This window comes from Choloepus didactylus, chromosome 19, assembly GCF_015220235.1.
Source record: "Choloepus didactylus isolate mChoDid1 chromosome 19, mChoDid1.pri, whole genome shotgun sequence".
NCBI classification, from domain to species: Eukaryota; Metazoa; Chordata; class Mammalia; order Pilosa; family Megalonychidae; genus Choloepus; species Choloepus didactylus.
The window spans coordinates 37,125,832-37,151,340 of record NC_051325.1 but is presented as its reverse complement, the minus strand read 5'-3'; the positions used below and the strand labels follow the sequence as shown (position 1 = coordinate 37,151,340).

The following is a 25,509-nucleotide window of genomic DNA, read 5'->3' as shown; positions in this document are numbered from 1 at the left end:
GGTTGGGGGGTTATTGCCTAATGTGTACAGAGTTTCCATTTGGGGTGATGAAAAAGTTTTGGTACTAGATGGTGGTGACGGTAGAACAATATGTGAATGTAATTAATATCATTGAATTTTACACATGAAAATGGTTTAAAATGGGAAAATTGGGCTTGTATATATGTTACCACATTAAAAATTTTTAAAAAAAAATGTAAAGGGACTTTGTGGATGTGATTAAGTTAAGGATCTTGAGATGGGGATATTATCCATGTGAGCCCAATGTAATCACAGGGGTCCTTATGAGAGGGAGGCAGGAAAATCAGAGTCAGAGACTGGAAGCTGCAACCCTTCTGGCTTTGCAAGTGGAGAAAGGCGCCCCAGGCCAAGGAATGTAAGTGGTTTCTAGAAACTGAAAAAGGCAAGATAACAGATTCTCCCCTAGAGCCTCCAGAAGGAATGCAGCCCTGCTGACAACTTGATTTTCGCCCAGTGAGACCCATTTCGAACTTCTGAACTCCAGAACTGTAAAAAAAGAAACGGGTGTTGTTTTTAGCCACTAAGTCTGTGGTTACATGTTGTTACAGCAGCAAAAGGAAATTAATATTCCTCCTCATTGGCCTTCCTGCCCCATCCCTTACCCCTCCAGCTTGTTCTCCACCTGGCACTTAGAGGGGTCTGTCTAAAAATAGATGTCAGTTCAGTCATCAAAACCTTCTGCTCAAAACCTTCCAATGGCTCTCTCTATTCCTTGGAGTAAAAGCCAAAATCCTTTCAGTGTCTCTCAAGGACCTAGATGATATGTGGGGAACCTTCTGTCAACCTCTCTGCCCTCCTCATTTCCTCTCCCCTCAGTCCCTCCCTCTGTTCCTCAAACAGAGCCTTAGGCCTCAGGGCATTTCTTTGCATGGCCTGGGCCCCCAACCTGGCTGCTGTTCCCCCAGATACCCACATGGCTTGTTCCCTCTTCTTCGAGTCTTCGCTCAAATGTTTCCTTCTCAGTGAGGCCTTCTAGGACCACCCCAGATAATGCTGTACCCTATCCCTCCCCTCCACCCCACACTCCCGATACCTCTTACTCTTCTCTCCTTTTCTTTTTCCTACGGCATCCTTCACCTTCTGACATCCTACATAATTTAGACATTTACTTTATTTATCGTTTGCTTCCTCCACTGGAATTTAAGCTCCACAAGGGATCTCCACAGATCTTTGTCTGTTTTGTTCATGATGTGTCCCAATGCCTACAAGTAAGCCTGGCACATAGTAGGTGCTCAAGAAATATCTGTCAAATGAACAAATGAATAGAAGTCACCAGCACCCTGAGAGAACCAGGTCCACTCTACCTGTCCCCTCCTGCCACCCCAGGAGGGCAAGGGAAGAATTTGCCACTTGGGTCACCCAGAGCCCTGGGAAGTGACCTCTGATAAAAAGGATCCCTTCTTTTGTTTGAAAAGGGGCTGAAAATAGCTAAGACAAACAACAGAGGCCATGGCCTGAAAGTCTCAGTTGACAGAGCAGGTGTCCTGGTGGCCTGGGAGAACTGGTTGGACCAGTTTTGTCTCCCCTGGGGAGAAAAGGGTAGAGGTGGCAGCTGCTAGTGCTCCCAATCTCCAAGGCTGCCAGCAAGTGATCCTGCCATGGCTTCCTGGGAGCCTGAAGGATGGTGACCTGGAGGTTAGCAGATTCCACCCCATTTGCTGAGAGTGACTGGGGTATAGGGTCAGACAAAGAACCCTGAGCAGGAGGCCAAGGCCCAACTGCGGGGCCCTGGGCCCTTCGTAGAATCAGAGAATAGACCAAGGCCCAGAGAGGGAAAATGGCTTGGCCAAGGCCTCATCACTGCAGGGCTGAGCCCAGATGCTTTCTCTCATCGATTGAGTATGTCCAGGTGACAAAGCCTGTGATTTTTCCAGCGGTAGCGTGAGAACCTGGATGCCTAGGCCCCTCTTTATGCTACAAGGGATGAGGTGTTTTGGGCTCTGTCAGGGGCAGCTCTGCTGCCAACTCTTTGGGTGACCCTTGGACAAGGGCCTTTCCCCTTCTGGGCCTCAGTCTCTCCATCTGCTACCCCAGGCGGGGTTCAGCCAGGGAACAGCCCCAGCTCAGGTTGCCGAATCTCTCACCTCCATCCCGCCTCTGCCTCCTTCCCTCCAGTCCCACTTTGCATCTTCTTTCCATCTTCTAAACATTAGCCCTCATCTTGATACATCCCCAGATCTGTGGCTCTGCCACTCACCTGCTGACCGTGGGCTGCCTCGCTTCACTGTGCTGACCGATTTCTTCATCTTACCTGCGAACTGGGAAGAAGAGCTCCTACCTCATAGTGCTTAGGATAGTGACAGGCATGTGATGGTGCCTAACAAATGTTGGTTGTCATGTTTATTGGCAAATGCGTGTGCATGTGCATAGTGACAGGAAGAAGAGACAGGAATATAACTTTAAGTAGTTGTGTGAGGATAGAGATACGGTTTTTAAGATTTCCTTTAATGCCACTGTTATAATTTTTTAAAAATGTTTAATGTCTCCTATATGTTCTCCATTATGTAGAGAGTAAAATCCAAATTCCTTAACCCAATATCCAAGCTCTCTCAAATTTGACATTAACTCATATTTTAATAGAGAAAGTGGCTAATAGCACATGGAGGCAGGCTGCTCAGGCTTGAATCCTAACTCTGCCACTTATCGGCTGTGTGAGCTTGGGCAAGGAACTTTGCTTCTCTGTGCCACCGTTTCTTCATCTGCAGATTAAGGAAAGTCATGGTACCCACCTGACAGAGCTGAGGGTCCACCACTAGAAGGCTCGAAGAATCTCATCATCATCCACTCACTGCCCCCAGCTCTCTGGACACCCTGGACCATTCACCATCCACCAGCCCCAGGATACAACAAGCCCCACATGGCTCAAGATCTTTGCTTGCCTTGCTCTTTCTGGACTGACTTCCCCAATCTATCCATCATAGCACTCCATGTAGAGGTCTAGCTCAAATGTCTCCTCTTCTGAGGTGCCTTCCAGTCCCCACTGATCCCCCACCGGTCCCTCCTCTGGCCTTTTTGAGGCCTGTCCACACTCAGGCCTCATCCCCATCAGCTGTGTGCTAATGCCTCCTCTGTCCTTCCCACTGGACCATACTCCTCCAGAGGATGTGGGGAAGTTGGGCTTGGCTCTGAGCTCCAGCCCTGAGCCCCTACAGATATCCAAGGGATATGCCAGCCTTCAAGGAACCTCAGTCATCAAACTGAGTCAGATAGCTCTGTCTGTCCTGCCCTGACCCATCTCTGAGCCTCAGTTTCCTTTCCTGTAATGGAGGCAACCTGGCTGAGAAGGGTGGTTGTGAAGATAAGACAGGAAACATTAACCAAGGCCCCTTTTCTTCCTTCTAGCCTCCTGATGAGCCTGGACTAGCTGGGGGGCGACAGGCAGGGCCCTGACCATCCCACCCCCAAGCAGATGCAGCTGAAGGATTGCTGGAGGTGGGGGGCATCTACAGCCATCCCTGAGGCCTGCTCAAGATGGACTTCCAGCTCTGGGAGCTTCTGATTTCAAGGGGTTTGGGGTGGGGCCCAGGACACTGAATTTTCAAAAGTGAGTATAAACCCCCTCCCCTGGGTGTTTCCATGGACCATGTTCTATCATAACCCTCTTCTGGGGGCACCAAAGCCAGCTCCTTCCTTTATGACCTCTTCATGTCTAACAAGGGGCAGCCAAGGCAGAAGAATCAGATGTGTGGGAGACACATGGGACCCCTCAACCCCCAGCACCTTGAGGGGGAGAAGTGCTGCCACCTAGAGGCTGAGAAAGAATCTCCCAAGGCTCGGACCTGAGCCATTCAGACACACAATTGTGACAAAAACATTTATTGAGCACTTTCGGAGTGTTGGGTACCATAGTGAGCCCTTTTTCATCATCCTGGATCCCCATGACAACCCTATGAGGTAGTACTATTATTAGCCCCATTGTACAGATGAAGAACACGGGGCTCAAAGAGGTGAAGTGACTTGTTCAATGCGAATGAGTGGTAACACTTGGATCTGAAGCCAGATCTGGCTGATACCTGCCCTCTAACCACGACACTCGAGTGCCTCCTAAATGTCTACATCACAGAGTTGTCTTCAGGCTGCTACAAGGAGCCGTATGAGAAAAGGTCCAGGAGAAAAGGCTCAGACCATTTCAAGCCTCCCAAAATGTAGTCTGATAAGAGGTCGCCCTGAGGCAGCTGCAGTGTGGTTGGGAGGCCTGCCCTGTGTTCTCTTAGGAGAGAAGGAGAAGGACCTCTGCCAGGACCAGCCAGACCCTGAGCTGCTCAGGCTCCGGCCATCTCTCTTGCCATCTCTCCCTGCCCGGGAGCTATAGAATTTCAGATCCCAGAATCCTGCAAGGCTTTCCAGCAGAAGGGGGGATGGACACAGGAGGGCAACCACAGGCCAGAGCTTAGAAATGATGCTCCAAAAGGATTTCCACAGACAGCTTGTTTCCATTGGGAAGGATCTCTAGGCTGTCCCCAAGAGGCCCTGACTCAAGCATGAGCAAACACTATGGGTCCATCACTCCGAGGCCTGGATGTAGACGGGCACGGTGAGCATGGCACACGGGCCCTCAGCCCCTGCCTGCAGTTCTGCCAGAGCCAGATTGGAGCCCAGCCCCTCTGCATGCCCGGGCACCACCAGCTCAGGCTCCCCGCCCACTGTGCCACCCACCACAATAGACAGCACAGCATCTGGCTCGGCAAAGGATGGCTTGCCAGGGGCGGCCTCGGGCACCGCTCCAGCCCCTGTGTCCTTCAGCTCCTGCAGCCCCAGCGGGTCAGGCAGAGGCATCATCACCTTGTGCCCGCCACTGCTGCTGCTGTGGGAGGCTGCCCTCCTCCGGGGGGGCCGCCGGGCTTGCAGGTCCTTGTCCTTAGGGGGGCCGAGGCGGCAGCGGTGATCCTTGAGGTATTTGTGGCGGGAAAAGCCCTTGGCACAGCCAGCACAGCGGAACTTGTAGTTGCCCGTGTGAGCACGCTGGTGCTCAGCAAGGTGGGCACGGCGGCTGAAGGCCTTGCTGCACAGGGCACACTTGTGGAGCTTCATGCCTGGGGAGTGAGGGGGAAGTCAGTGAGGGGCCACCGAGGCCTTGCCTTGCAGTGGTGCCTGCTGCACTTGAAATAAAAACCCATCTCTCGCCTTGGTCTCGCCTTGGTCTACAAGTACCTGTGCCATCTGGCCCTGATCCCTTTCCAATCTCATCTCCTACTTTCTCTCCACCACTCTGAGCCAGCCACACTCACTCTCCTCAAATGCACCAAGCTGGCTCCCACCTCTGGGCTCTGCACTTGTTTTTCCCTCTGCATGGAGCTGCCTACTCAATCCCTGAACCTCAGCTAATTTGCCAAGTTACCATCCGGTTCAGGCCACCACCATCTCTCCAGTCTGCCTGTTTCCTCCTGGGTCCAAACCCTCCAGTGATACCCAAGTTTCCCACAAAGTCCCATGCAGTCTGACCTGCTCCCCAAACCAACCTCCTTTCAGCCCCATCCTTTCTTCTACCCACCTTGTTTCCTGTGCTTCAGGCCTCCCATCTACCTTTCCTTGCCTCGAATGCCTCCCCTGCCACCCAGTCTCCTCTCTGCCTAAGGACTTTGCCTCTGCTGCTCCCTCACTCCAGAAAGTTCCCAGCTTTTCTCATCCCTCAGGACTCAGTTTTCAAGTCACCTCCTCAGAGAGGCCCTACCAAATGCCCCACTTTCATTCTCTGCCCTGTCATCCTGTTTATTTCTGTCTCCACATTTGGTATACTTTACTGCTATTTGTTCATTGCCTTTTGATCTTCATCATGAAGCACTAAGCTTTCCCAGGAGGGCAGGGGCAGGTTCTGCCTGTCTGATTCTCCCAAGCACGCCCAGTGCTTGGCATGTGGTAAGCTCTCAGCAGCCACCTGTTGAATGAACTACTGATGTCTTCATGGGCACCAGGAAGTCAACTCCAGCCCACACCCACCTGGGCCAGTACCAATCACAAATGTCTTCAGCCCCCTCAGGCTTCTGGGAAGGAGGCTCAGAAAGGGGCATGACTTGCCTGAAACCACCCAGCAGGAGAGTGGCAGGGCCAGGACTCCAACCCAGGCCCTCTATCTCTAAGAACTCAAACTACTCTCCCAGTCTTCAAACTTCCTTTAGGCACTGAATCCTCTCTAGACCATTGACTCTCAACCAGGGACGATTTTACCCTCCAGAGGACATTTGGCAATGTATGGAGACAATGTTTGGTTATCACCACTGGAGGGGGGATGCTACTGGCATCTAGAGGGCAGAGGCCAGGGATGCTACATAGCATCCTACAATGCACAGGACAGACCCCCACAATAAAGAATTATCCAGCTCAAAATGTCAAAAATGCCAAGGTTGAAAAACTCTGTTCTGGACCAAATAGAAATAGTATGTGGAAAGCTAGTCAAGCTGCTCTGGGGAGCAGCAGCCTCTGGGGAAACTCCGTGGAGGCCCTGGGAACCTGAGGAGTGGTCTGGAGACCTGCTCGACACCCCCTGCCCTGCTGAGAAGACCAAGCAACCTTCCTGGCCATGTCTTGGACCTGGCTGGAATCCGATCTCCTCCACACCTGATCCATGCCTCTAGCACACTGGAAACCTCTCCGACTTCCAGTGATCTCTTCCAGGTCTGTTTCCCCCTCAGTCTGAGGACCATGTCTGATTCACTTCTGTTTTCCCTGAGGACCCTAACACAGGGCTGGCTCACAGCCCACATGGGTGAAAGTCTATTGGATGGAATGTTCCAGGCAGGGACTAATAAACCTCCTGGGTGTGTCTGCTCTTTCTTCTCCTGGCAGGCCTGCCCCTCCTGGTAGCCCCTCAAGCCGCTTACCAGAATGGGAGAGGATGTGAGCCTTCAGTTTGTCCGGCCGGTTGAACTCCTTACTGCAGCCTGTGTGTGTCCTAGAACCCAAAACCTGGTCAACGGGAGCTCACCAAGCTTAGGACCCTCTTGGTGGTCCCTCTGCTGGCCCTGGACATAAGGGACACCCTTGTCCATTCTAAGGACTGGGCAAGGAAGCAGGGTAGAGAGTGAGGCAGGCAGGGACCAGGACAGGACAGAAGGAGAGCAGGCCTTTGGTCCGCAGACCTGACATCTTTCTGTCTTGCACCCTCCAGGGGCCCCCGCTGGGGGAATCCACCCCCTCCCCGACCCGTACCAGCCTCTACTCACAAGAAGGGGCATTTGTATTTCTTGAATGGCTCATGGATCAACATGTGTCTCTTCAGTTTGTCCTTGCGATTGAATGCAGACTCGCACACGGAGCATTTGTAGGGCTTTTCACCTGCCGGAGGAGACACAGATAAGGGGAGTGACGGGGAGAGTGGGCATGCAGCCCAGGGGTCACCACTTGGCCTGTTGGGCCAGCAGTTCCTTTTGGGAGGTGGCCTGGGGGAAACAGCTTCTACAAGTTTTCGTGACTTTTTCTTTTCCTTTTTTGCAAAGGAGAAGAAGGGGCTATTTTAGATAAGGTGCTCAGGAAAGGCCTTTCTGATGTGGAACCATCTGAGCTGAGACCTGAGGTTGCTAAAGGAGCTGCCAAGTGGAAATCTTGGGGAGAGGGCCCCAGGCAAAAGGAAAAGCAAGTGCAAAGGCCCTGAGGTGGGAACGTGCTTGGTGTATCTGAGGAACAACGGAGAGGCCAATGTGACTGCCGCAGAGAGGCAGATGGGAGTCGAAGGTGGGAGGTGAGGTCAGTGAGACAGCTGGGCCAGACTGGAAGGTCGAGACAGGAAGTCTGGATTTTACTCTGAGCAAGATGAGAAGCTGCCAGAGGGTCTGACTAGAGGAGGGACAGGAGCTGACTGATGATTTCAACAGGTTCCCTCGGCTGCATGTGGAGAACAGACTGAGGTGGATGAGGGAGGAGGCAGGAAGGAGGCTGGTGCAGTCAGGGGAAAGGGGAAGTGGCTGATCCAGGCTGTGTTTGGGAAGTGGAATCGACAGCTCTCGCTAAGGGACTGGCCGTGGGTGTGAGAGGAAGAGAGGGGTCAAGGAAGAGTCTAAGGTGCGGCCTGAGGAACGGGGTGGATGGTCCCACTGAAAGGGTCCACCATGAGGGAGATGGAAATTACACCTCATCTGATGGGATCCTGGCAACAAACCGTGAGGTAAGTACTATTGTTATCCTCATTTTACAGATGAGATAACTGAGGACCAGAGAGGTGGAGTGGCTTGCTCCGGCTCCGTGCGTAGTGTCAGGGGGAACAAAGCTTCCGGCCCGGCAGTGTGACCTCAGGTCTCCCTATGGCAGGAGAAGGTATGGGGGGGGCCCGACCTCCCTGTGTGTGCAGTGGGGAGAAGGGACAGCTCTCACCTGAAGGGGTCAGGGGCCACCAGGGAGCCCTCAGGAAACCAAGGGAGGAGCCTGCCAAGTGCCAGTGGGGTCACAACTTGCCCTTTGAAAAAGGGCTGCCACTGGGCTCTTTTGATTTCCTGCCTTTATTTCCTCTTTGTTCTCCCTCCGGAATGAATAAAGTGCTTTTGAAAAATGCCAACCCTATGGTTAAGGAAATTCTGGTCCTTAAGTGGAATGCTCTGCAGTCATTAAAATGATTAAGGTCTATCTGTGTTTCCTGATCTGGAAAGACCTCCTGGACACACTGGCAAGGAGAAACGAAAGCTGTGGAACAGCTTAACACAGTCCCTTTCTCGTTGGGAAAAAACACAATCCCCCTCCCCCCGCCGAAAACCCTAGGCCGTGTGTGTTTGTACATACACAGAATATGCACAGAGAGGACAGGGGAGGACACACAACAAACTGTCAGTAGCAAGTAAAACTTGAAGGGGGTGTTTTACATTTTACTTTATGTACTTCTATACTGTTTCCATTTTTAATGGAATAAGAATGCCTTACTTTTGATTAAGAATACTTTTTAAAACTTAAAGAAAATAGTTTGGTAATGTCTATAAAAATTACCAATGCATATATGTTTTAACCTAGCATTTTTACTGCTAAGGAATATATACCACAGAAATATTCCCAAAAGCTTGCCAAGGGACCCACAGAGCTGAAAAGTAATTTCAGCATCCATCCATAGGGGGTTGGTTGAATAAAAGATGGTAAATCCATTCAGAGGAATAGTAACAGCTCTAAAAAAGATACTGTTAGGGAACATCTTCAAGGTATATTAAGTGAAGAAAAAAGGTACATAATATAAGGGATATTATGTGCCTATTTGTGTAAAAATAAGCAAGCATGTTGTTTAAAAATAAACATAAAATAGCACTAAAATGACCTAGACTGGGCTGCTAATAACCACTGCCTTTGGGGAGGGGAATTAGAAATATTTTTCAAACTGCAAACTTCCAGGCACAACTGGTTGGAGCTTATTTTAAAACTAAAATTGAAAATTAAAATTGAAGAGACTAGAACAGAAACTATGGTTTTATTAAACCTTTGTTTCAACATATTCTGAATGTATATAGTTATATACTGGATTGCAATATAAAATAATTTTTTACCGTAGATCATTTAAAAAAAAAAAAAAGGAAAAACACTTGAAGTGTTAATCTGAGGTGGGGGGAATAAGGAGGATTATCTCTTTTATATATGCTTTTGTACTGTCAAGAACTTTTTCATCAGGTTTTCTCCATCTTTGAATCCTTTTCCATAATTTGTTATCTTTATCAATGAAAAAAGCTGATTAAAAATTGTTTTAACTCATAAAAAAGACCATTTACAGACAAAAAGAAAATAAAATATCAGTATGTCTCAATTGGGGAACCAAGGAGAGGGGGGTTTGTTCAGGCTTGTGCGGGAGTTTTGCAGTGAGAACAGTGGCCCCCTCCAGAAGGGTCTGAGGCCTAGAGTGGTCTGAGGGGGGCTAACTTTTAGGGGGCATAGTCAACAGTCCTGCCCCCACCTCCAGGGAACCCCTGGCTCATGAGTGAAGGCAGGAAGTTGGGGGGGTCAGAAGGGAAGGGGAAGGAAGGGGGACTGGAGGGGGGTGAGGAACAGGTCAGCAGGGGGATGGGGACACGGAGGGGAACTGGGTGGGAACTAGGCAGGAGGGCTGTGGCACCCACCTGAGTGGATGTGAGCATGCAGCTTGAGGTAGTGCTCCCGCCGGAAGAACTTCTTACACACCTGGCACTTAAACCTTCCCCCACTGCCATGGGTGGGCAGGTGACGCCGCAGGTAGCGTTCACAAGGAAACACCTGCGGAAGAGATGAGCCGGCTTTAGGTCTGGGTCTCCAGGCCTCCCTGCCCTGGTCATCTTTTTGAGCTCAAAGGGCCCCTCACTTCAGCACCTATGGAGATACCTTCCTTTCTGCCCACCGGGGCCAGGGCTCACCTGAGGGCTGAGTTCAGGAACTTACGGCTCCCACTACTCACCCATAAGCCCAGACAAAACATGCCAGCTTTGAGCTTCTGCCCAGGCTATTCGTTCAACCCAGAGGACCTTTCTCCTTTAGCCTGACAAACTCCTATTCATCCTTCAAGACCTAACTCAGGGGTGACTGCTTCTGTAAAACCTTCCCTCACTCCCCAGTGCAGTATCAAGCAAAGCAAACTCCTCCCTTGAATGTCTACCCACATTTTACAGTGCTTGGGTACAGTATTTAACCCACTGTTACACAGGGAACTCAAAGAGGGCAGAGAGGGATTTAAATTTCCCAGCACAGGGCCTGAGTCAAATAACTGACAAGTAAAAGAATGAAAGAATAAATGACCAAATAATTTGAAAATATGAATGGAAAGGTAATAAAAAGCCAGAAAACACAGAAGCTAAGACCAGGCTTAAGAAAGACATTCATTTATTCATTCACTGCATATTTTCAATTCATTTGTTTCAGAGAAGTGATCATGAACACAGAACCAACTGCCTTATTACTTAGTAGCCCCACCATTTCCTAGCTGGGTGATTTTTCTGTGCCTCAGAAATAATAATAGTACATCTACCTCCCAGGATTGTGGTAAGTATTAAATGAGTCAATTCACAAAAAAATGCAGAACAGCATCTGGCACAATCCACGATACCTTTTACTTGGACTACCCATTCCAAAGCCTCAAATAAACATTTATCATTAGAAACAGCTACAACGAGGCAGAAGAAATGAAACCAGGGCTGTCCTGGAAAATCTGCCCATAAAGTTGTAAGAAAATGAGTAAAACAAAGAAACAGGTTAAACACACCAGGGGGATGTAATCAGCAAAACCCAGACTGTGGGAAACTCCACAGCCAGTTTCTTCAAGAAATAAATTAAAAGAAAATAAAAGGGCTATGGTAGGGGGAACCTGTAGATTAATAGAGATTTTTCTTAATGCCAACTAATTGCAATATGTGGACCTGATTCAAACAAACAACTTTTTAAAAATTATGATGGTTTTGAGACAATTGGAAATCTGAGCACTGCCAGGATATTTGATGATATTAAGGGCCAGGCTTTAGTGAGGGCCTCCAAATTCACTGAAAAGAAGAACAAATAATAACAATGATAATAACAAATCAGTGAGCTGGGAGGCCTCTGTTTGGACTCTGGGCCTGGGCCGAGGAGAGGCCTCACCCTGCATCAGCGAGCCTGGCCTGGCTCAGCAGCCGCTCTCAGCACGGCCACCTCTGGGTAAATCAGGCCAGGCAGAGCACTTACTCTTCAAAGATAAAGAGCAATTTGTGGATGCAGCCCTGAGCCCTGCCGGCACATACTGGAGTACGAGGGGAAAAGGAAAAGGTGAGGCATTTCCTCCACCACCTCTGTACCCCCTGTGACCGCCCAGCCCCGGGAAAGCTGGCAGCAGCACCCACCTTTTGGCAGTGCGGGCAGGGAAAGTTGTGGGTGGCGGTCTGCAGGTGGTGCTCCAGGGCCTCAGGGGTGGAGTATTTGTTGACGCATTTGACACACCTAAATGGGAAGGAGCAGGAGATGTAAGAGAGGAGCCTGTGAGGACCGGGCTTGCCCAGCAGGTGCAGGAACCAGCCCACCTCCCAGGGCCAACATTAGGAGGCAAAAACCTATATTTAAGTCAGTCTCAAATCTGTCCATTCTTCTTGCTTTCCAACCTCTCTATCCCAATCAAGCTGCTATCGTCTGTCACTCGGATGTGTGCAATAACCCCCTCACTGGTCTCTCAGCTTAGCTTCCTCCCCGCCCCCTGGGGTCCATTCTCCATGGGGCAGCCAGAGGGAACCTTTAAAAAATGAAAATCAGATCAAGCTGTGCCCTGGCTTACCAGGTCCTACTGACCTGCCCTCTCCTACCTCGCAGAACTCAGCTTTCTCCACTCTGTTCCAGTCACCCCGGCCTCCTCAACTTTTCTCCTCAAGTCACTTCAAACAGGCCAAGCTCATTCCCACCTCAGGGCCTTTGCACTCCCCATTCCTGTTACCTGGAACATTCTTCCCAAGTCTTCCCCCAGGAAGTTTTTTCTCATACTTCATATCTCAGCTTAAGTGTCACCTCCTCAGAGAGGCCCTCCCCAAGCACCTTGCCTCAAGGTTCCCCCACTCTCCACCCTTGGCCACTCCTTATAATGTCACTCAGTTTTATTTTCTTCTTAGCACCCACTATCTGAAATTATTTTATTTATTTGCTCACTTGGTTATTGTCTGTCTCTCCCACTAAAAAATGAGTTCTGGAAGCAGAGACTCTATCTGCTCTTTTCACACCTTGCTCCAAGCATTAGTGAGAATCTGTTACATGAGTCAGACAGACGGGGATCCAGGCCTGGCTCCTTCTTGCCTCTGACCCTCAGTTTCCTCACACATAAAATGGGGTTAAGAATCCCAAATGGGCCTGTCCCCCTCTCATTCATTTTTAAGATGGTCACAAGAGTCAGAGGACACAACTAGCCAAACAGCTCACAAACCACAAAGCACTAAAAGCAGGGTCTTTTAACATCATTATGGCTGGCAGTTTCAGACCACAGAACACTCTGAAGGAAGAACACGCAGCCACCTCCCTATCGAGAAAACATCTGCCAGCAAGTGTGCCTGTTTCTGCGATACCGGTAAGGAAACGCCAAACCAGAGAAGTGAACCCTGCCACTCTGTCCACCACGCCAGGCAGGCTGCACCCATGGCGGGCCCAGGGGGGTCCCTCGGACCACACTCTGCAAACCACATGCTAAAGGCCTCTGGGTGGCAGGAGAGAAAGAGGAAATGGAGGTAGGAGCTGAGCTAAAGAGAATGTGTGCTTCCAGAAAGACCTAACAAGCTGCTGAAGACAGGAATCCGACATGCTACAGTGGGGAGGAGACGTAGGTTGGATTAGGAGGTAGTTTAGCAATAACTACTAAAATCAAAATTCCCTGCCAGAAACACCACCTTAACTAAGTCATCCAAGCTAACATTACCAGTAATGGGACAAATCAACATTCTGTGCCTGCCAATACGGTGCACTGAGAAGGACACATCACTTTGTGATATTCCTGCCAAAAGTATGTATCCTGAATCTAATCATGAGATAAAATCAGACAAACCCAAACCAAGTACATTCTACAAAACAAGTGGCCTGTACTCTTTCTTCAAAAATATCAAGGTTATGAAAGACAAAGAATGAGGAACATCCAGTTTAACAAGACTAAAGAGATATGATAACTAAACACAACATGTGGTTCTAGATTGGATCTCGGGGGGGCAAGATGGCGGAGTGGTGAGGAGCAGAATTTCGTCTCTCCCCTAGAGCAGCTGGCAATTACCCAAGAACTATATGAAACAGTGTTTTCGGGGTCTCCAGTAACCAGTCACACATTGGACACAAGTTTGGAATTGGAGGAAAAGCGGAGATCTCAGCGAACATTGCTTCAGTCAGCCACGCCCCCGACAGGATCAGAGTCACCAGGAGAACTAAAGGCTCCACACCTCCTTACACTGGTGGGGGAGCTGCGGGCTGGCCAGCGCCACCTGCTGGACAGGAGAGGAAAAGCACCAATTCTAAAGGCCTCATAGGAGGGTCTCATTCTCAGGAAAACTCCATACCCTCCCAATGAGACCTGGGCCTCACTAGACTGGGAAAATCTGACTAGGGTCGACCATATCTGAGGAGACCCACTCACAAAAAGGTTACATAGAGGCAGAGCAAGAAACAGAAAAAACAAGAGGGGAAAAATTCTGATCAACTAAATAGAACCTAAGTTAGAGGTCTAGAATAAGCTGAACTGAATAACAGAGGCCAGAAAACAAAGCCAACCAACAAGAAAACCACTAGGTAAAAGACAGAAAACAAGCTCCAAAATAAACTAATCAAGAGAATCAGATGCCTAGACAACTTAAGATAACAAGCCATACCAGGAAACACGAAAACATGGACCAGCCAAAGGAACAAACTAATAGCTCAGCTGAGACACAGGAGTGGAGGCAACTAATGCTAAATAAATTTGATGAAATGAAGGAAGATATAGATTGGATCTCGGATCAGAAAAGACATTTTTTATTTCTTTTCCTCTAAAGGATATTATTGGAACAATTGGAAAAACTTGAATAAGGTCTGTAGATGAGACAGCAGAATTGTATCACTGTTAACTTCCTGACTCTGCTAACCATACTCTGCTTATGTAAGGGATTATCCTTGTGTTTAGTTAATACACACAGACAGCAAAGGGGAAAGAGGCATCATGTCTGCAAATCATTCCCTAATAGTTCAGAATAAGATTGAGCAAATGTGGTAACAAGTTCACATTTGGAAGATCTGGGTGAAGGGTATATATGGGAAGTCTTTGTCCTATTCTTGTAACTTTTCTTTAAGTCTGAAATTATGTCAAAGTAAAAACTTTAAAAAGAATACTTTCTGCCAATGAATGAGGAAGTGGGTCAGGGCAGATGGGGGGAATTCTTTTCACTCTATGCCCTTTTGTAGTTTTAAAATGTTGTCCTGTGTACACATATTATTTTTTGAAGTAGGTAACTTATCTTAAAAAACAAAAAACAAAAAACAAAAAAAACCTTGAACTTTCTATCCTGCAAAATCACTTCTAGGAACTTATTTACAAAGGAGTAAAGATGTACATTCAAAGTTGTTCCCTAATGAATCATCTGTAATAACAACAAACTGGAAATAATCCAACTACTCAGTAATAGGGACCAGTTAAAATGAATTATGGCACATCCATGTACGATGAAATACTAAGTAGCTATTTAAAAGAACAAGAGAAGTCTGTGCTGAAATGCAAAGACAGCCATATTATAGGCTTTTTCCCCCATATTATAGTTGTAACTGCAAAAGTTTTATGTGACAAAACCAAATGTCTACCATGATCCCATTAAGTTTCAGTCTGTTTGCTGGAAATTGTGCAAGGGCAAGATGATGCGATGAATTTTACCAAATCCAGTTACTGTGTCTGGGATGACCAGACTCAAACTATAGCCTGTGATATTTATACCTACATTCAAAGCATACACATGTTTGACACAGATATATATGAAAAGACATATACCAAGAGGTTAACAGTGGTTATCTTTGAGCAATAAGGTTTTTTTTTCTTTTTTTTTGATCCTTTTCTTTGCATTGCACATGGATTGCTTTTCTAATTAGTAGAAAAAAAGAAAAAAATCAATAACTCTTCCTTTTAAAAAAAGAAAAATTAAATGTAAGCACATACAGAATGGTGTGCATGAAATTCACTTGGGGGTCTAGGGAGGTACCCCAAGGAGATAAACAGGCCAAGGCAGTGGGGTCAAGGGGGCAGAGCAGCCAGATTGACAGGGCCTAGACCTCCGAAAATATGAGGACGCTACCACACCCACTCAAGCATTTCTGTGAGAGAGAAATAAACTCTCACCCTAATATTCTGGGTTTCCTCTGCATGCAGCCAAATCGATACCTGAATAACACACATCACAAAACTGCAGCAGTAACATTTATTGAGTACCTACTATGTCCCAGGCACTATGTCTAGGTGCTTCATGCTCGTTTTACCTGATCCTTGCAAATAATCCAGTTGGGTTACGCACAATCGTTGTCCCCATTTCACAGATGAGAAAACTGAGGTCCAGAGTGGCTGAAGGCCTTGCCAAGGTCGTCCATCAGGTTTGCAGTCTTGCCGGGATTTGAGCACAGGTGGGCTGGTCCCAGAGCCCTTATTGTTACCCGTGACACCGTTCCACCCTCAGGCCATCCAGATGTTGCTTTGCCTTCTCACGCCTGACCCTCTGGCCAGGACGGCAGCTCTGACAGCTACAAAGAAGCTTCTGGCACTCTGACCCCAGCCGGAGAACCTGGGAGAAATGACTGACTGCAGGCACAGGGCCGTCAGCACTGGGCTCAATCCTCAGCCTGCAAACTCCAAGACCTGAGTTTCTGAAGCTTCCAAAGTCCCAGGCTTGTGCTCAAATCCGAGCTCGGTGCTGACATTGTTACTATGGTGGGCAGGTCACGTGTCCTCTCTGAGCCTCAGTGTCCTCAAATGGGGAGAAGATTACCCACCATCTGGAATTGCAGGGTCAGTACATGGAAATGTGCCCCACCCTACTGTAGGTGATAAGTCTGATGAGATAATTTCCATGGAGGCGTGGCCCCACCCATTCATGGTGGGCCTTGATCAGTGGAGCCATATAAATGAGCTGACAAACAGAAGGAACTCAGTGCAGCTGTGAGTGACACTTTGAAGAGCAAATGAGAGTGACATTTTGGAGAGAAACTGAAGCGTAGAGAGGAAGGTCCTGGGAGGGAGCCATTTTGAAGCCAGAATTTGGAGCAGACGCCAGCCACATGCTTTCCCAGCATAACAGAGGTTTTTCAGATGACACTGACCATTCTCCAGTGAAGGTACCCTTTGTTGAAGGACACTTAATGGCCTTAAGACAGTAACTGTTTAACCAAATAAACTCCCTTTTATAAAAGCCAATCCATCTCTGGTGTTTTGCATTCTGGCAGCATTAGCAAACTAGAACAAGAGCCATGGAGGTTGAGGTCTGGAGTCAAGAGGTCTCGGGCTGAGAGAGTGGAGTGCCCCACATGCATGGAAAGGGTGAGTTTGCCCCGGAGGTCGAGGGTGGGCTTTCCACCTCGATACTCTGGAAGAGTTTTGCTACTCCAGGACCCAAAGAGGGTGGAGCACGTTCCCAGGGGAATGGGGAGAGCCTGGCCGCCACCCCATTGTTCTGAAGTGTGTGCCCCAGAGATGGTAGAGAATCCAGGTACTGCCCTGATGTTTGAGGAGGGTGGGGCCGAGAAGGTGTTCTCCCCAATGTGTGGATATGTTGGAGAACTCACCCCAGCGTTTGGAGAGGAAAGAACTGCCAAAAAGGCCCTTAGGAAGGGTTAGACTCCTGCTCTCTCAAGCCCCAAGGATGCAACGTTGTTCTGTAAATGACTATCAGACTTTGAAATCTAATGGAGTTTGTCCTGCAGGTTTTAGGAACTGTTTTGGTCCTGTTAACCCTGTTTTCCTTTCAGTTTCTCCTTATGGCAATGGAAATATTTACCCTATGACTGTCCCTCCTTTGTATCTTGGAAGTACATAACTTGTTCTAAATTTCACAGGTCCATAGCTAGAGGGGAATTATGCTTTTGGACAGCCCATGCCTGTAATTGATTTTGGTGGAATCTTGTACTTAACTGTTGTTACTGAAATGATTTGTTTCTGTGATATTGTTGTGGGATGAATGTATTTTGTATTTGGAAAGAATATGTTTTTCTTGGGTCCAGGGGGTGGAATGTGCCAGTTTGAATGTATTATGTCCCCCAGAAAAAGCCATATTCTTTGATGTGATCTTGTTGGGCAGACGTTTTAGTGCTGATTTGATTGGAATCCTTTGAGTATTTCCATGGAGATGTGACCCACCCAACTGTAGGTGATAACTCTGATGAGATAATTTCCATGGAGGTGTGGCCCTACCCATTCAGCATGGGTCTTGATTAGTTTACTGGAGCACTATATAAGCTCAATCAGAAGGAGCGAGCTTGCTACAGCCAAGAGGGACACTTTGAAGAATGCACTGGAACTACAGCCAAGAGGGACACTTTGAAGAATGCACTGGAACTGAGACACGAGCTTCAGCTTACAGAGACATTTTGGAGACGGCCTTTGAAAGCAGACTTTTGCTCCGGAGAAGCTAAGAGAGGACAAACGACCCAAGAGCAACCGAAAATGACATTTTGGAGAGAAGCTGAAGCCTAGAGAGGAACGTCCCAGGAGAAAGCCATTTTGAGACCAGAACTCCAGAGCAGATGCCAGCTACGTGCCTTCCCAGCTAACAGAGGTTTTCCAGACACCATTGGCCATCCTCCAGTGAAGGTACTCGATTGTTGATGCATTACCTTGGACACTTTATGGCCTTAAGACTGTAATCATGTAACCAAATAAACCCTCTTTTATAAAAGCCGATCTATTTCTGGTGTTTTGCATTCTGGCAGCATTAGCAAACTAGAACAGTGCCCCTAAGTCAGAGCTTGGTGGCTAGTAAGTGCTTGCCTCTCTTTAATCAGCCTGTCACTTGGGAGAGCCACACAGCCCCAGGAACTCACAAATAATCCACAGATTGGAAGAGCAAAAGCAAAAGAAAACTCCCTGAGTACAAATGGGAATTATTTGTCATTGCCTGTAGTGAGTTGAATAGTGTCCCCCTAAAAGATATGTTCAAGTCCTAACCCCTGGAACCTCAGTGTGACCTTATTTGGTAATAGGGTCTTTGGAGATGTAATCAAGTTAAGATGAGGTCATACTGGATCAGGGTGGGCTCAAATCCAATGACTGGTGTCTTTATAAGAGGAAGGAGAGGGAGATTTAGATACAGAGACACAGACACACCCAGAGGAAAGATGCCCATGTGAAGACAAAAGCAGAAACTGGGGTGATGCAGCTACAAGCCAAGGAAAGCCAAGGATTACCAGCAATGACCAGAAGCCAAGGAGAGGCAAGGAGGGATTCCTCCCCAGAGCCTTCAGAGGGAGCATGGCCCTGCCAACATCTTGATTTCAGACTTTTAGCCTCACGGGCTGTGAGAGAATCAGTTTCTGTTGTCTTAAGCCACCTCATTTATGGCAATTTGTTACAGCAGTCCTAGAAAACTAATATACTGCCTTTTGGCTGGTCAAAGTTTCACTCGTCTTCCCTTCCTCTCTAGGCCCATTTCTGTCTCCCTTGGGGCAAACTACCCTACACTCCATTTTTTGAGTCCCAATCCCCAGCCAATTTCTCAAACCTCCTGTGATTGTTATAAGACCCTTCATGCAGCAACTCTACTTTCTTCCTCATGCCCCATCTAAGCACCCCCTCGCATTTCCACTGTGCACAAAAGTCCTTCTAAACCACCTGCTATTTTATTTTGTATCTCTATACCTGCTATTCCCCCGCTAGGAATACACTCTATCCTAACCCTTGTCAGCCTGGGAAACTCCTACTCATCCTTCAAAACCCAGTTCAGATATCTCTGCTTCAGGGACAGTTTCCCTGCTATGTCTATGATAACATTTTATCATAGCATGTGGTAAATACCAGTTTCCAAGCCTGTCTCCCTTGAGCTGCCTATGCCTTTCAAGCTCGAGGTCTGTATTTGCTTATCTCTGAACTCCAGAAGCCTCACCCAGGAGTTACAGGGAAGGCCCCAACAGCAGAGGTCACTGGCCAAGTCCCTGTGTTCTAACATTGTGCAGGGAAGCAAAAACCATTTTAACATGGAAATATTCACTAGTGAACTTGGTTGAGTTCCCCCCCACACACATTCCTCCTTGCTTTTCACTAACGTCTATCCCCATACACTGTGTATAGGGCCTTGTGGGACTGCTCCTCTCAGATGGCAAAGGGCAAATGTACTGCAAAATGACTGCAGAGCAAAAAAGGAGGGATTTCACGAAGTCAGGGAAGTGCTGTTGGATATCTGCAGATAACACCATTGACAAAGGAGGGGCTGGAAGAGGGAATGGAAAATAACTGAGGAAGAGACACTTGACAAGTACAAGGACAGGATCAATAGCTCCAGAGAGAATGATTTGAAGACCTAAGGATTAAAACTACATGGCAAAACTGAGGGAGTCCTTCATCATTTGTGCCAAAGGGGCTCTCTTAATGACTGCAGTAGAAAAGACTAAAGTGATGTAAAGGATGGTGCATCATGCTATCATACAATTTTGTCATAAAAAATTACCCCATATAATATCTACACTTGCTTCATTTCTTATTCATTCTAAGAACTGGCATATAGCTTCAATTTAAACCTAAATTCCACAGATTGTAAAAAAAAAAAACTAATCTTATTTTTAGATTTTTGCCTTTAAACCTGTGCTTGTTCATTCTTTTTTTTTTTCATTCTAGGAATCAGTATACAGTTTTAACTGTAACCCAAGTTTGGTAGATTATCAGACAAGATAGCATTTTTGCAATTTTGTTTTTGTTCAGAAAAATAATCAAACCTTTTTCTTCTATGAACGAGGAAATATCGGTTTCCTTTTGCTAGGATAAAAAGGGCTTCCCTCCATATGAGTCTACCAAGTTGAAAGATGATGTGCAAAGGGCCTACATCTTTCGTCCACTGGTACCGAGGTGCAGACACATGCTGCCACGCTGAACCCCAACCTGGAGCCTCAGTTTCCCCTCTCAGGTGTCTCACTGGTCTGAGTGATCAGAAATGCCACGGCCGCAGCCCCCTGGGCTCCCTGCCTGCCCTCTGGGGAAGAGGGAAGTGGGGTGGACGCTTACTTGTAGACGGCACTGTCCTTCTTGGGGCTGTGCTGCGGCAGGAGGCTGTGGGAGTACTGGTGCACCCCCAAGTCGTACAGCGAGGGGAAGTCCTTGCCACAGAGATGGCAGCGATAGCTCAGCTCCTCCTGGTGGCTCTTGATGTGCTCCAGAAACGTGTCGAGCTTTGGGAACGTCTGGGCGCAGCTTTTGACCACACACTTGTACACCTCGAGGGAAGATGCAAGACAGGTGAAGGAAGGCGGGGGTGGAGGGCAGCAGCCTCCACGGCCACCCCCTGCCCTCTGGCATCTGCCTCAGACACTGCCATTCCCCTGCTCCCCTGCCACTGGAGCCCGAGGGGTGGCGTTGTGGGTTGTTTTTTTTAACTGTGGTAACATACACACAACGTAACATTTCCCATTTTAGTTACTTTCAAATATACAATTCAGTTGTATTAATTACACTCACAGTGTTATGCTATCATCAGCATCCATTACCAAAACTTTTCCATCACCCCAAACAGAAATTCTGTTCCAATTAACATTAACTCCCCATGCCCCACCCCCACCCTGGTAACCTGTAATCTTTCTGTCTCTATGAATTTGCATATTCTAGTTATTTCATATAAGTGAGATCAACCAATATTTGTCCTTTAGTGTCTGGCTTATTTCACTCAATACCATGTCCTCACGGTTCATCCATGTTGTAGTATGTATCAGAACTTCATTCTTTTTCACAGCTAAATAGTATTCCATTATATGCACATACCACATTGATTTCTCATCCAGTGATTGCAACTCTTCTTTTATTTTGATTAGAGGATCCTCTTTTCTCAGCCAGTGATGATGGCCCCATTTACCTTGCCTCAGGCCCTATGCTGCATGAGTATGTTTAGAAAAATTATCCAAAACTTGGAAATACGGTGAAAAGGTGACTGCATGCCCTTTTAATGTCATACTGGAGTAGTGGCTCTCAAACTTGAACATGCATCAAAATCACAGATTGCTGGGTGCCATTCCCAGAGTTTCTGATTCAGCAGGTCTGGGCGATCTGAAATGTGCACTCCCAGCAAGTGCCCAGGTGATCTGATGCTGGTCCTCAGACCTCACCTTGAGAACTGCTATTCGGAACTTCATCTAACCAGCCTGTCTAAGGGTCATTACACTCTTTGGGGGTGTAACTTGTTCTGACTCACTATTGATGAGGACCCAGGCTCTGTAAGGTTAAGTGTTAACTTGCAGAAAACCAATCAGATGCAAATGATTTTTGGCAGGCAGAGGAGATAATCCAAGACTCATGGTTTTTTCATTGCCCTAAAAGACATTAACTAGATTTGTATCTAATTCAGCATTCTTGTTTCAGTGTTTTTTTCATTGTTATAGTTATATATAGGTATAGATTTCAATCTCTCATATTCTCTTTTGAACTGCCTTTGCCATCCTGCCAATTCCCTTATTAATGAGCTAAGAAAAATTCTGACTCATGAACTCTGTTTGCATGAGAATTAAGTATTTAACATTTTGAAAATTATACTTTAACAAGTACTACACAACTGGTTCCTTATACAATTCCACACACCCCTTCTTCCTCACAAAGTGAACTCTGATTTGCTCAGGATGGTAACATGCCTGGCTAAAACACTTGATCCTCTTGGCTCCTGTGCAGCTAGAGTCAGCTATGTGACTGCTTTCTTGCCAATAATGTAGAGGAAGTAGTCATTGGGGAAGGCATCACTCCTAGATCAAAAAGACAAAAGCCTCCTAGAAGAAATCCCTTCTACTTTTCTCTTTTATACTGACTGGAATGCAGATGCAATAGCTGGAGTTACTGCAGCTACCCAGCAACCTTGAGGAAAAAAACCACATACTATGGATTTCAGAACAGAAAAACCAGAAAACCCAGAGTCTGGGTCCAAGATAACATTCCTGACCTCTTATACAAGCCCAGCATTGCCTATTTGTGGTCTTCTTTTGATATGAGAAATACATCCTACATATTTAGCCTATTATCTGATAATTATGGCACAATCATGTATTCCTAAATGATAGCGCATCTGGGTCTGGCCAATGAGAGACTTGTGGAGGGCTTCTGGGAAAGGTTTCCTTGTTTGTAAATAAGACACAGAAAAGATAACCTCTTCTGCTCACAGACAGTGCTGTCTCTGGATTGCTGCCTAGAAGAACACAACTCAGGTCCATGAGGCAACCTGTCAGTAGAGAATGAGATGACACCCGGAAATGGTAGTGATGAGAGCTAGAAAGACACAGGGTCCTTGAGGCCGTGTTGAGTCAACTGACAGTTTCAGGCCTGTTAAGTAAGATGACAAACTTCCTAATTGTGAAGCCTAATTGTCTGAGTCAGCACTAAGCTCCTCCTAGAAATCCAGTGCAAGGAAAAAATCCAGAGATGTGGACAAAGATTTGATTACAATGACATTCACTATGGTTTTGTTTATAAAAGCAAGATTCAGGAAATAATTCAATTAGGGAATTTTCAAAAATGAGCCATTAAAATTATGATTTCAAGAATGGTGACATGGGAAAATGCTAAGAATATAAAATTAGTTTTTTTAAAAAAGCGCAAATCTCAAGGGCATCACGCTGAGTGAAAACAAACAAATTTCTTAAAAATTAAAAAACAAAATAAAACAAAAAACAGGCCTGTATAACACAGTGAACCTTAATGTAAACTATGGCTACAGTTAATAGAATAATTATAGTAATATTGTTTCATCAGTTGTAACAAAGTTACCACATTAGTGCAAAGTGTTAATAATAGGGAAAATAGTGTATGTGTGAGGTGGGTATTTAGGAACCCTGTGCTTTCTGCATGATTTTTCTGTAAACCTACAACTTCTCTAACAGCAACAACAAAAAAATCTCAAAAGGCCACATAGTGCATGATTCCTTTCATAAAACATTCTTAAAACAAAAAAATTTATACAGATGGAGAACAGAGTAGAGTTGTCAGGGGTTAAGGATGGTGGTGGGGGGTGTAACTATAAAGGAGTAGCATGAGGGGGATCGTTGTGGTAATGGAATAACTCTGTAGCTTGATTGTAATGGTGGTGACACAAATCTACACAGGTGATAAAATGACACAGAACCATACACACTCTTTATACTGATGTCAGTTTCCTAGTTTTGGAACAGTACTATAGTCATGTAAGACATAAACCTTGGGGGAGACCGAGTGAAGGGTACAAGGGACCCCTCTGCCCCAACTTTGTGACTTCCTGCAGCTCTATAATTATTTCAAAATAAAATGTTTAAAAAAAAAGCTATTTCAAAAAAGAAGCACAATTCAAAATTATATGTGTATGTGTGATCCCAGTGGTAATTCAAAAAATAAAAAATAAACAAATGCCACAAAATATACTGGATTTTGTATTGCATTATTAGGGTTATCACTGCGTTGCAAGGTTAGGGGTGATGAGAGTTTTCTCAGGAGAACCTATTGCCAGCTGGCTAAGAACATGGGGTTTGGAGTCAAACAGATCTGGCTTTGAATCTTAGATAAGTCATTTCACCTCTCTCAGGCCCTGTTTCCTCATCTGTAAAATGGACACACTGAAAATGACGACCTCTAAGCTGTAGTGAGGACTGAATCAAATACTGAATGTAAAGCATGTAGCAGGGTGTCCAACACATAATAAGTACTTAGTAAATGTTAACCTCCACATTCTTCACACTTCTCTTAATTTTCCAATTCTATATTGGGTACAGGGTACTTTCATAAGGAGAAAAAATAATAATAAAAGTTATTTTAAAAAGTAAAGACCAGAATAAAGTTATCCGATGACCCAAAAATTCCATTCCTAGGAATATTTGCAAGAGAAATAAAGACATATATTCATACAAAAACTTGTACACAAATGTTTTTGCCAACATTGTTTATAACAGCCAAAAGGTGGGACAACTCAACTGCCCATCAACTGAGAGATGGATAAACAAATGTGATATATACATACAATGGAATATCATTCAGCCATAAAAAGGAATGAAGTTCTGATATATACTACAATATGGATGAACCTTGAAACCATGACGTTAAGTCAGAGAAGCCACTCACCAAAGGCCAAGTATTTTTAGATTCCATTTATAAGAAATGTCGAGAACAGGCAAATCCACAGAGACAGAAAGAAGATTAGTGGTGGTCAGGGGCTGGGGGGATGCGGAGTGACTGCCAATAGGTACAGGGTTTCTTTACGGGGTGATGAAAATGTTCTGGAATTAGATAGTGGCAATGGTTGCATGACTTTGTGAATAAACTAAAATACCACTAAAGTGTTCACTTTGAAAATGCAAATCATATGGTATGTGAATATCTAAATTAAAAAAAAAAAACAAAGACTGGAGTCCTGAATCCCCTTAGGTAGATTTTTAGACCTTGTATCTTCTCAGGGTGCTATGAATTTTTCCTGTGCCTGATTCCCTTCATCACATGACCCTCAAGAGGAGCAGTTCCTCCCCAAGCTGGCCCCACCCAGGCAGAAGGGAGGAGGGGCTTGGCCCATGCTGGGTGATGAGATGGCACCTCAGAGGAACTGAGGCCCACTCCCCATCCTCTTCTAGACAAGTGTTCAAGGCCCCAGCTCCACCCAGGGCTCATGACAGGGGTGGCTGTGGTCCCTGCTGCCCACCACCCATTTACCTGCTCGTTCTTATGCTGGGTCATGTGGGACTTGAGCTGGAAGTAGGTGCTGAACTTGCTGGGACAGAACTGGCACAGGTAGGAGCTATCGATGAAGACTACCTGCTTCGTCTCCAGCTTGTCCCCCTCATCCTCATCTGCCATGGGCAAGGCCTGGGGCTGCGGGGCACTTGCCAGGGTCTGGCCCAACCCTGCAGAGAAAGCCAGGGAGGAAAGTCACTGAAAAGAGCAGAAGAGTCAGAACAGAGAGGCACATCATTCCAGAAGGATCCACAAGGCACCTACCA

General features: G+C 46.5%; 1 protein-coding gene across 2 annotated transcripts in view; it reads right to left on the bottom strand.

Moving 5' to 3' along the window:
* Window positions 1-3,663: 3,663 nt before the first annotated feature.
* The window catches only part of ZNF341 (zinc finger protein 341), a 47,090-nt gene continuing 25,244 nt past the window's right edge, over window positions 3,664-25,509 (bottom strand). The window contains exons 7-13 of one of the 2 annotated variants that reach the window (XM_037811883.1): window positions 25,223-25,413; window positions 20,588-20,796; window positions 11,760-11,856; window positions 10,038-10,170; window positions 7,182-7,293; window positions 6,840-6,910; window positions 3,664-5,054 (exon numbers count right to left, since the gene is read on the bottom strand). In XM_037811883.1, coding sequence (XP_037667811.1) covers window positions 4,525-5,054; window positions 6,840-6,910; window positions 7,182-7,293; window positions 10,038-10,170; window positions 11,760-11,856; window positions 20,588-20,796; window positions 25,223-25,413 — 1,343 coding nt within the window. In that variant the 3' untranslated portion in view covers window positions 3,664-4,524. The remainder of the gene's footprint in view (window positions 5,055-6,839; window positions 6,911-7,181; window positions 7,294-10,037; window positions 10,171-11,759; window positions 11,857-20,587; window positions 20,797-25,222; window positions 25,414-25,509) is intronic. The other variant, XM_037811882.1, reaches the window with a different exon arrangement.